At 42.2% G+C, this 12,514-nt stretch overlaps 1 protein-coding gene across 4 annotated transcripts in view; it reads right to left on the bottom strand.

Moving 5' to 3' along the window:
• Positions 1-12,514, bottom strand: part of LOC122790092 (DENN domain-containing protein 1B-like) — a 1,285,568-nt gene that overhangs the window by 252,498 nt on the left and 1,020,556 nt on the right. For all 4 annotated transcript variants that reach the window (XM_044057656.1, XM_044057657.1, XM_044057658.1 and 1 more), the window contains one exon: positions 7,012-7,102. In XM_044057656.1, the coding sequence (XP_043913591.1) occupies positions 7,012-7,102 (91 nt within the window). The remainder of the gene's footprint in view (positions 1-7,011; positions 7,103-12,514) is intronic.

Below are 12,514 nucleotides of genomic sequence, written 5' to 3'. Positions count from 1 at the left end.
CCCTGATACCCACTACTTCAGATTCACAGGCCTGTACTGAGACCCATTCGGAGTCCGGTATGCCGCAAGATGCTTCCTCTACTGTGGAACCTGTGGATGTTTCTACCTTGGATGGGTCCGGAGCTGCTGTGCAGGCACTGGCTTCTGAGGGTGTATTCAGGCCTACAGACTTTCTTATTATACCGATGCCATCTTCTTCCTCAAGGCCTAAAACTCGATCCATGCCTAGAAAACTGATGCCCAGACAGCATGGTCAGGCCCCTTTGCCTAAAAAACAAATGATAAGAATGGCTGAAGACCTTATTACTCTAATCAGGGGAAGCCACCCTTTCCCCTCTAAGAGACCTAGGACTGATTTTCCTTCTGATTCTTCTGATCAGGACTCTGAAGTTTCTGTTTCCATTAATGACCAGGATTCACCCTTATCTACCTATGAGGATTCTGATGCAGAGGACTCCATTCCCTCTGCTTCCCCTCCAGAGGATTTCTCTTTTGGTGAAAGCTTGGATACTCTTAGGGAGCATTTTTGCTGGGAAAGCCAGGATTACTCTGACTCCAAAAAGAGGCTTAGGGATTTCTTATTCCTGCCCCAACACAGGCCTTTAGCTATACCTCCTGTACTGGACACTGTTGATGATGCCTTCTTGGAATCTAGCCTGGCCCCTGACTTTTTACCTCCTGCTCCCAGAAAACCTGATAGGTATTACAGGGTTCCTGACTCTCACAAGTTCCTTTTTAAAAATCCTACTGCAGATCCTGAGACCATTTCACAGGGACCTAAGGGCATTAAGGCTACTACTTCCAAAAATCCTACTCCCTCTGATAGAGATTCCATGGCGCTGGACAGATGGGGTAAGAAGGTATACACTTCTGCAACCTTGGCCATTAGGGCCCTAAACTGCCAGTTTCATGTGTTAAAGTATCAGCAGCATATTATTGGCTTGCTTACACAGAAAACTATGTTGATTCCTGATTGTGCTGAAAATAAAGATTTACAGGATTTAATGCATTCTGCTGAACAAGTTGGAAAACATACTTTGCAATGTGGTTTTGATTCATTACAGGCATCTTGCAGGGTTGCTGTCACTGAGTCTGTACTTAGAAGGAATGCTTGGCTTGAGGGGCAATCTTTGCCAGATCATGTTAAGGCTAAATTGCTGGATGCACCCTTAAACAAAGACCACCTGTTTGGCAACAAAGCAGAAGAAGTACTTAAAAAGATGGAGGAAAAAGCTAAATCTATGCAAACTGTTAAAGATTTCCTGCAAGTACAGCTTCCAAGATTTAGTAGGCATTGGCCCTCTAAGAATTGATCCTTTCCTGCCTCTTCCAGGCCTTCTCAGTCCAAACCCAGAACCAGCAGAACACCCAGGCTGCAGTCCCAAGGGACTCACAGGACTAAGCCGTGGGTGGCTCCCACTTCCAAAGCAGGAAGTAGTAAGACTCCCCCCTATGGTAAACTGTCTCAGTGACTTAACTTTAAGCCTTCCAAGCCCTGCTCAACTGACTGTTCCTTTAGGGGGCAAGATTGCCCTGCAGGCAAAAAATTGGGAACTCATTACCCTGGACAAATGGGTTTTAAATATAGTTTCCCAAGGATACAGATTCAACTTCCACTCCTTACCAACCCCAAACGGTTGGCCAAATCTACCCCCAAATCAGTGGGCAGAGGCTCAAAAGCAAGTTCTCTCTCTTTTAAGCATCAGGGCTATTCAAACTGTTCCAGAAGAAGAACAGGGACAAGGTTTTTACTCAAGACTTTTCCTGGTACCCAGAAAAGACAATTCCTGGCGTCCTATCCTGGACCTGTCTATCCTAAACACATTTTTGGTAATCCCAAAATTCAAGATGCTAAATCTTCATCAGCTGCTTCCTATGCTAGGCAAAGATGTCTGGTTGGCAACACTGGATTTAAAGGAAGCCTACCTGCACATCCCAATAAGGGAATCTTGCAGAAGATACCTACGCTTCAAAGCAGGCTACATGCACTATCAGTTCTCTGCACTGCCCTTTGGCTTATCTACTGCACCCAGAGTATTCACAAAGTGCCTAGCTCCAGTCATTGCTTTTTGCAGGCAAAGAAATATTCAAATATACCCATACCTGGACAATTGTCTAATTCAGGCAGAAAGCCAGGACATACTATTGAATCATCTGGCATCTGTAAAGAAATTGCTAACTTCTCTGGGGTGCACCATAAATGAAAAGAAATTACATCTTGTACCCTGCCAGCAAATTGTATTCCTGGTATCAAGCTTGAATACAACTTCCCAGATGGCCTACCTCACGCTAGAGAAACAAGTTCATTTGACCACCTACTTCAAACTACTGGCCACAAAGACCCAGCTATCTGCAAGGAAAATACTGCAAGCCCTGGGGTTCATGGTCTCCTGCATTCTATTAATTCCATATGCAACACTGCATATGAAGGAACTACAATGGTATTTAAAAAGACTATGGTGTCAACATTCTCAGGATCTAGAATCAATAATTCCTATCATACCTTGTCTACAGATAGAGTTCCTTTGGTGGGCAGAGGCATGCCACCAAAACAAGGGACTGCCATTCACTCTACCCCCTGCCGCCCAAACCCTAATAACAGATGCATCAGACTATGCATGGGGGGCTCACTTGGCAGGGAAGTGCATTCAGGGCAAATGGAACCCAAGTCAAATGCACCTGCATATCAATCAAAAAGAAATGGTAGCTGTACAGAATGCTCTGACAGACTTCAAGGACCACATTCTTCCAGGACAATTATTGGTAAAGACGGACAACACCACTGTTATGTGGTACATAAACAAGCAGGGACGAACCCACTCATACCCTCTCTGCAGACTAGCCATGGCTCTGTGGAACACAGCCTTGAGCTACCAAGTGCACCTACAGGCTCAATTCCTGCCAGGAAAGCTAAATACACTGTCAGATGACCTAAGCAGAAATTTCATGGACCCAAACAAGTGGAAACTGGAACCAAAGATATTCAACATGTTGGGAAACAAATGGGGGAGCCCAGAGATAGACCTGTTTGCTTCCCCCCAGAACTACCAATTGGACAAATTTTGCACAAGGACTCCCCAAAAACAAGCTTGGAAAGTGGATGCTCTGTCCTTCACCTGGAAAAACCTATCAGTTTATGCCTTTCCCCCTGCCTCTCCTCTCCAAGGTACTACTAAAGATCAAACAGGACAAACCAAGGACAATACTGATTGCTTCAGACTGGCCACACCAACACTGGTACCCCCTCTTGCGCAGTGTGGCACTGCTAACACCACGACACCTGCCTCAGACCCCTACCCTGCTGTCCCAGCAGGAGGGCCAGATTCTGCACCCACAGCTTCAAACTCTGAACCTGGCAGCCTGGCTAATTACCTGATCTCTCCATTACCATCCCTCAGTAAACAAGTGATGGATGTCATTCTGGAGGCAAGGAGGCCTAGTACTAGAAAATCCTATGCTGAAAAATGGAAAAGATTCTGCTCCTGGAGCCAAACTCAGGGGATGGACACAGCAGCACCCAATTTACCTCAGATTATTCAATACTTAACTGAGGTACTTCACAAGGGCCTTTCCTTTTCCTCCATCAAAATTCATGCCTCAGCCATTTCAGCTCATTACAATACAGAACCACCCATCTTCTCACATCTACTGTTGAAGCAGTTTCTCAGAGGGGCCAAAAACCTATGACCACCCAGGAGAGCTCCTACTCCAGCCTGGGACCTCAACTTTGTTTTGGAAAAGCTCACTCTACCTCCCTTCAACCCAGCTGCAAGTGCAAAGTTGAAATTCCTTTCTTGGAAAACAGCCCTCCTTCTAGCCATCACTTCAGCAAGAAGAGTGTCTGAATTACAGGCCCTCATGGCAGTGGAGCCTTTCATCATCTTTCATGTGGACAGGGTGTCCCTCAGGACCAATCCCTCTTCATGCCCACGGTGGTATCCAGTGTGGCCCTTAATCAGTCCATTAATTTGCCAACCTTCTTTTCTAATCCACAGAACAAAGGAGAACGGATACTGCACTCCTTAGATGTGCACAGACAACTTAGATTTTACTTGGACAGGACTAAACCTCAAAGGAAATCTGAACAGCTGCTGGTTGCATTTGCTGCAGGGGCAGAGGGGAAGGCCATTTCAAAGCAAACCATTTCTAAGTGGATAGGCCACTGCATTCATTTCTGCTATAAGCACCATGGAAAACCTATCCCACAGGGGATTAGACCCCATTCAACCAGGGCTGCATCTACCTCTACAGCCTTTCTCAGAGGTGTTCCTACCAGGGACATCCTGGAAGCTGCTACCTGGAGCTCTGTACATACCTTCACCAAGCATTACCACTTGCCATTTTTTTCTAAATCCAGAGCTGGTTTTGCCACTGCAGTCTTGCTGGACTTTATAGCTGGTCCTAATGCTATATAATTACCTCCTCCCATCCTTAGCTTTGGGAATCTAACTGCAACAGTGAAAGATGAAGAACATAGTACGGTTGTGTACACTTACTATAAATGTAGATGTTCGAGTGTATTCACTGTTACAGTCCTGGTTACCCTCCCTCCAGCCCCCTGACTTCTATTAACTATACTTCTATTCTTGTTTACTATGCTTAAAGCTTTTTGGTGTATTCACTTTTTTGTTGGAGGTGTAACCTTGTATATAATTGCTTCCCATTATGGGGGCACCTGACATCTGGGGCAAGAAAAACTGATGTAATGGCTTTGGCTGCATGCTTTATACCCCTGATTACCTGACATCATGGAAGATGAGAGAGCAACTGACACAGGACCCAAGACTTTGATAATCAAGCTGACTGAGGGCTACTGCAAGCAGATAACCCAAATGTGATGACTGCAACAGTGAATACACTCGAACATGTACGTTTATGGTAAGTGTACACAACTGTACTTTATGTATATTGTAACAGTGAATACACTCGAACATCTACATTTATGGTAAGTGTACACAGCTGTACTTTCTGCAGTCCACTTAAGCACTTTCCTGTCTCCCTATGTGTGACTATATCTTTGTAGTGATTTGCCCTCATTGGCCATGTGACGGTCATGTGACCCATTGAGACTGTCTCTAGAGATGAGTTAAGAGATGAGATTATTTCCAATGTAATGTACGTGTGACTCTGATATACACTAATGTATTTGCTCCTAACTCACAAAAGCTGACCGTTGTTTGTTTTAAAGCAGTTAAGGAAATTTTCTTGATAATTTACCCTTACTGTATGTAAAGTGTAGCCCCTGTTTAGACACAAATGTTGTAATATTGTTGTTGAGATGTTTTAATAACTCACAGACTCCCATCGACACACTAAACATTTTCAGGTTACTGAGGGATGTGCTCAAATAGTCGTCATAAAAGTACACAACATGAGGTGGTAGGAAAGCTGACCTCACAGAACACACAGCATGAGGTGGTAGGAACGCTGACCTCACAGAATACACAACATGAGGTGGTAGGAACGCTGACCTCACAGAACACACACAACATGAGGTGGTAGAAACTCTGTCCTCACAGAATACACAACATGAGGTGGTAGGAACTCTGACCTCACAGAACATTTATTTTTTCATAACTGTCTTTTATCACATCAGATATCACCCCAGTAATGAATATTCTCAATTACCACCTCTCCTTCCAGCATTTCTGTCATATTACCATTTGTTGTATTTATTTATTGTTTGCTAACTGGGTAGGTAGACTGGTCAACTGACCCTTTTCAGCCACAACCAAGGCACAATCATATTTCATAACAAGTTTGCTTACATCAGATTACACTGACATTTCATAGAGGTTACTGGAATATAAGAAAAGGCAGAATGTTTACTTATAATATTAGAAAATGTAGAGTTACATGTATTAAACATTTGCTTAAATATTTTGTGTAAACAACAGAAGCAACAGTAGCCTTCACATAATAACAGTTGTTAGTATGAAATAATGCAGCAGCAACATCACTGATTTTTTACAAGATGTTTTCAACTTGTATTTTTACTATTACAAGCTATTTCAATGTTAATACAAAGCCCTTACTGTTAGCACTGGGACGGTATCCTTTAATGCTGTGCAACAGTAGAACCTTCCTGCTATTGTGGCTCAGAAACATTGGGTTAGGGGTGCATGTTAACCCCTGACCCTGGCCTTCCCCCTGTATGCAGTCAGTGTGCCCAAGCAGGCTGTAGACATGCATGCACTTAGACAGACTAGTCTAAGGGGGTTCCTATTATTTCCTCGAAGAGGCATTCTATCGAATGCCTCTTCATTGAACTTGAAACCATGAAATTTGAAAACAATGAATGTCCACATAAGTGATTCCTTTCCTTGGAAAATAAATTGCTTGGCCATCCTCATCAGTTTGCCATTTTCCCCACTGTAGTGTGATCTCGGAGTTGGTATATTTAGTTAGGGGGGGTGGGGGGGCACAGCTCTCCACATTGCAGGGTGTAGGGGGCAAAGTCCCCCACTTTGTAGTGTTTGTGGTTATTTGTTCATGTTTGTAGGGCAAGTGATTTCTTTCCAAGGGAAAAAAATCGCTTATGTGGAGGTTCGATATTTTGAAAGTTCGCGATTTTAGAGTTGATGAGGAAATAATATAGACGCGTCTAAGGTACAGAGTCAGGTTCCAGCCAAGGTGTACATGGGTTCTGCATGGACTGCAGCAATGCAGCTCACTATCTCCAGCAGGAGGCAGTACTACTCCATACAATTCCAAGACTTCCACATATAGCCATCAGTCAAGTCTTCCCATTAGCCAACCTGCTATTGTAAGGGATGCTAGACGAACCTTACAAAGCACTTCCAGTGACTAAACATGTATTGATATGGCGTGAAATGCACAGTATAATTCATGATAAGAATGCATTCTCTATCATTCGCTAGTACTCTGTAGTGGGAAGGTATGTTGTTCTTACTAATGGGAATACTGTCAGCTTCAAACCTGAAAAGCAAACATGATTTTCATTAAAAACATTCTGACTATGTGCTTTAGCTGGCTAAAGACCATTCTCACCGGTGGCTATTCCACTTTGTGTAATTTCTTCTTCGAATACATCTATCAACCCCACTCCTGCATTCAGCTTCTCCAGACGATTGTCAATGAACTAAAACAGAAAGACAATATAAGGCTGAGAAACTTAGCACCTTCAACAACTGTAATCAATAATGCAGTTCCTTAATGTGTAAACCATGCCTGTTTTTTCTAATATCTGCATGTCACTTTTCAGAAAGCTTGCATATCATTATTCACTTGATCTAAAAATCAACATTATAGATTAGTAATAGACTAACTGCCCTTGTGGGGTATTGTAAGCCTAGCCAATTACCCCATGTGAGAATCAAACCCTGCACTTGTGCTTGCAAGGTAAACACCTTAACCATTATGCCAACCTGCCACATAATGTGTTTGCAAGAGTCATGTTACTCTTAATCATAGAATAACTGAGTCATTCCCATTGCAAAACCAGAATAATTGTCTTAAATCCAGGCTCAATCTTCTCAAATATGTTTTTCCTTTTTATTAAAATTCTTTCAACTAGACATTAAATAATAAGTTAATAACATCAATGATATAATGTTTTCTTTGATGTTATATTTCCTTACATTTACAACCATGCCCAAAACACAAATACTTCTTGTTTCTCTTACAGTATTCGTTTATGACAGTGGGCAAGCTTCAGTCTTTTTCTTTTAATGGCATAAGTCCCTTCTGATAACCCTGGCAGCTACAGAATTTGATATGAGCTGAAAGGTTGTTGTTTTGTATAGAAAATATCTCAGGAAACTTAACATTCTTGCAGTCAGACTCAAATCATTCTTTGGTCACTCTTCCATGTTCAGTCCTGACCTCTTATCTGGGGCTTTTATATTTTCTCCACATTTGTATGGGTATTTCACTTTCCCTCAAAAACTGTCATTGAAATTAGGTAGTCTTTTACATTACATATGATTGCCATTCAAATGTCAGCTCATTTGGTCGACACGTTTGTGTTGATGTAAAACATATCAATTGCACAAATGTTTGAATGCTCATTTGTGTGAAGCACATTCGTCTAAATTCGAGTTTTATATAGTGTAGGTAAGTAGGAGTGTGCGGGAAAATTAATCTACAATGTAAAATTAACGTACCTTCTATTTCTCATGCTGTAAGTTTCTGAACGGAGATGGTAGTAAAGCCTTAGGTTAAGTAATAGGGTTTGCTACACTTTTGGCACTTTACTCCTGCATGGAGTCTATAATATAATATAATATAATTACTATGGATTTCATCTGTTAGTGCTATAGTACCTGCTGGTACGATTAAACTACTCTTTACTAGGTCTCCCACAGTATGCTGTCCCCTGATCTTAGGAATTGCTTATCTAACATCTAACTTCAATTCATCATTTAGCATGGACCTTGTATGATGCATATTAGTTACTGAACCTGCCTGTCTAGGTTAACGAAGGCTTATTCGGGTGGGTCTCATACACTACCCGTTTCAGACACACTAACATATTTTATTTTTTCTTAGTAGTTAATAAAATAGACTGAATAAATCCCTATTCACATTGATTCATGGTTGGGTTCTATCATATTAATCTAGTTGTAATCTAATGCGTGCAAATGCGTGCTGACCCTGTAGCCTTTTGGAGGCCGCTTTTATCAGGTTGTGGGGGGTTTCTAAGCTATTGAACAAGCCGCTACCCCTTATTTCCCAGCTAGCTCAACCAGCCATTAATATTATTAGTGTATCTTTGTCTTACCAAACTTGTCTAAATGCAAGGGCATTAAATCTACTTTATCCTTTACAAACCAAGTATTTGTTGGAACTTTTTAAAGTTAATGTAACCCTCTCTGTTAATATCTACATAGAATGTTTAGAATTGTACAGCAGCTGTTGGAAACTGCAAAAATTTTCTCTGAACTGTATTAATCAAGTTGTGAACTACTGTAGTGCCTAAACAGATCTGCATGCATTATGTGGTATTTTTAAATTATGATGACGTTATGATTGAGGAAACTGTGACGCTTGTGTCTGTGGGATTTCACTGTTTTTGCATCTCCTAATTCCTTAACTGTTAGCCTTATTCACTGTTTTTCTTCTGTTTATTTCTTTCATGTACCAGCTTTTGAACTCCTGCTATTCCCAGCTCCAGCCTATCTCTTTGTGCCCTGCTGGAAGCCAAGGAATTAACTCCTGAACAGAGAATACCTCAACCCGCTCCGCGAGAATCCTTTTTTTCACAGTAAAGAAAACAGTGAAAGTACGTCTTCTAATGCTGTTATTGCCTAGCTAAATACTTCTGCTAGGTAAACAAGCAACCCTCCCAGGTTAGCCAGCAGCCAAATCTTCTTCTTATTAGCCTCAAACTACCATTTCTTCCCAATCTATTACCCTCTTCACTCTGAATTAGGATAGCTCCGTCCCATACTCCAGCTTCTTATCCCCCTAAAGGGACTTCTTATCCCCCTTAGGGGGTCTCATTCTCCTGCTGCATTTACTTACCCGGCCACTAGGTGGCAGCCTACTATCAGCTAACTGCCCTGTATTCTTTCCTGTCTCTAGTGACTCCTCCTGATGCTGAGTTCCTAGACTTTCTGTAGTCTACCTCACCCTATACCCTGTTTCCCAGTAGGTTCTAATTCTCACATCTCACTATACTTGTAGCCCAGTCTCTCCCTACAACCCTTCTTCTTTTCTTCCAGTTTTCTCCCTGAAACCCCCCTTAATTTCCTCCATAATACTACACACTTACCTTCTGATCTTCATACCTTACTGATTGTTCTCCTTCACTTTTTCTTACCCTCTCTGGCTCTTCGCGCTCCATTCGCCCTGCGGGCTCACTCCACTCCCCTACCCTACCCCCAAATTCCACCCACCCCCAGTGCTCCTACATTTATACATCACAAGCCACACCCCTACCCCTAATTAACCAATTAGCATCCGACCTTTACCTAACACTTAACAAGAATACACACCCATATTCCAAACGCTCTTCACAATACCCTTCAGAATAGCCTATTCTGACTCTAATCTAGCTTCTTAACAATTTCTCTACCTTTTGTTGACATTCTATATTTCTTTCTTAAAAATGCCCTCACAACACAAACCTAAACTAACAATCCTTATTAGATTACCTACTTTAATACTAATTCTCTCTATATCACTCAACCTTACTCTATATGAGAATGTATATTATAGGGAACCCCCCATTCTCTAAAACAAACACTGCCTTTCAATCAACCAAGCTCACATATCCATGTTAACATCACCTTTACCTCTACCTACCTTTCCCCAAAGTATCATAGACTAGCTCATATTTCCATCCATCAAGCCAGAAAGTCCCTGAATAGTCTCTATAAAACCCTGAAGTTCTTACTTACCCTTAATCAACACCCATTACTCCATGGAGATATTCATCCCAACCCAGGACCAAATAACAACATCCCACTAAAATCCCACCAACCACAGCCTACACCCCCTTTTACCTCTACTGAAGATCCTAACTCATTACGCATAGCTCATCTTAACATACAGAGCTTAAATAACAAAATCAGCCAACTCCATGCTCTACTTGACACCCAATCCTTTGATGTCCTATGTCTAACAGAAACCTGGCTTAAACCAGCAACAGAGGATGAGGAAGTCATCCCACCTGGTTATAATATAATAAGATTAGATCATAGAACCAAAAAGGGTGGAGGGGTAGCAATTTTGTTTAAATCTTCCCTACAAGTCTCCATAATAGACATACAACTACCCTTTGATAGTCATGCAGAAATCCTTATCTCTAAGCTCCAGATCAATGCAAACAAGTCCATTAATATAATATGCTCCTACCTCCCTCCAGACAACAACATCGATATCCTACAAACCATCCTCTGTTGGCTCTCCTCCTCCTTCCAACAAGAAACCATTGTGCTTGGTGACTTCAACATTGACTGGAATACCTGTACCTCAGCCCAACCTGCACTCCTTATAAATCTTTATGGCTTTTCACAAATTATCACCACACCAACCAGAATCCATAAGCCTAGTGGAAAACAAAGCACCTGAGACTGGATTCTTGTAAATAACCACCCACTCTCATATAAAGCTGATACCCTACCAGATGATATAAGTGATCACTTCCTTACTTACACAATCATGGAAAAAGCATTCATTCCCAACCAAACCATCTTTAAAACTATACATAACAAAAATAATTTTAATCCAGTCAGCTTCCAAGCTGAACTACAAGCTTGTGACTGGTCTCCTTTGAAACAACTTTCACTGGATAAAGCTGTATCCTTTTTTAACTCCAAATTCCTACAAATCCTGGAACACCATGCACCTACTCTCTGACCATGTAGCCCAGGCTGGTATGATTCTGACTCTGAGTAGCATCCTGCCTTCACCCAAAATGATGCCAGCATACGAAGAAAAAATGATCAGTTTCAACAATTGGTTAAACTACTGGTGTCATTCAAAGGGGATCCAGTACTTGTCAGCCTGGGGCGACATACTTGACAAGCCACGTTGCTTCGCCAGAGATGGCTTGCACCTGTCGCCCCTGGGCTTTTGAATACTGGCCAAGACTCTTGCCGCCCCAATACTCCAATACTGCCTTTTTTAGGCAAGGCTCAAAAGACAAACCCGCCTCCATAAACAACAATAATAAACAAAAACTGAGGGTAATGCTGCTCAATGCCAGAAGTCTAAACCTCAAAATGCATGCACTCAAGGCTCTCCTTAGTATGGAAGAAATCAACGTATGTGGAGTGACAGAAATCTGGTTCAAGGCTCCAGAGAGCACCCCAGCACTACCATGCTATAACTCCTACCATAACTTTAGGTCCCAAAACCAGGACCGGAACACAAAAGGAGGGGGTGTGTCCATATTCATCAAGAACACCCACATTTCCAGGTTAGTAGCACAGCACACGGAATCTGAGACCATCCAACTGCAATTGACAGTGGGTAAATTGACTGTTCAATTTACAGCTTGCTACAGATCTCCCACCTTGTCTCAGGACCCTCACGCAGCATTCAAGAGAACATTAGATGGTATGAAGATTCTACCCAACACCATGCTACTGGGTGACTTCAACTATCCAAACATTGACTGGGAAAACTACTCAAGCTCAAACCCCCTAGCCCAATGCTTCCTTGAGTTTATAAACTCAAACGCCCTTGAACAGCTGATCACCACTCCCACAAGAGGTGACAACATACTGGACCTGGTCATCACCAACATGGGGAACCTATGTTCCACACCTGAGGTAAACTCGTCATTGGTAAGATCAGATCACAAACTAATCACACTGGACATTCACATCCCGACTCCCCCCAGTCAAGGAAATCAAGGTAAAAAACTTCTCTAAAGCCAACTTCACACTCCTCAAGACCGAGGTGGGAAGTTTCAAAGCTCCCAATCAAATGGAAAATGATGACCCATCGGCAGAATCCTTTACAAGTGCATTCTATGAACACCTTCAAGAATGCATGGACCGAGCCATCCCAAGTAAAACCAAGACCAACGCCTCAAAAAAGA

Source organism: Protopterus annectens, chromosome 15.part0, assembly GCF_019279795.1.
Source record: "Protopterus annectens isolate FY-2018-M chromosome 15.part0, PAN1.0, whole genome shotgun sequence".
Taxonomy (NCBI): Eukaryota; Metazoa; Chordata; order Ceratodontiformes; family Protopteridae; genus Protopterus; species Protopterus annectens.
The sequence above is the reverse complement of the archived record's forward strand: the minus strand, read 5'-3'. Positions and strand labels throughout refer to the sequence as shown.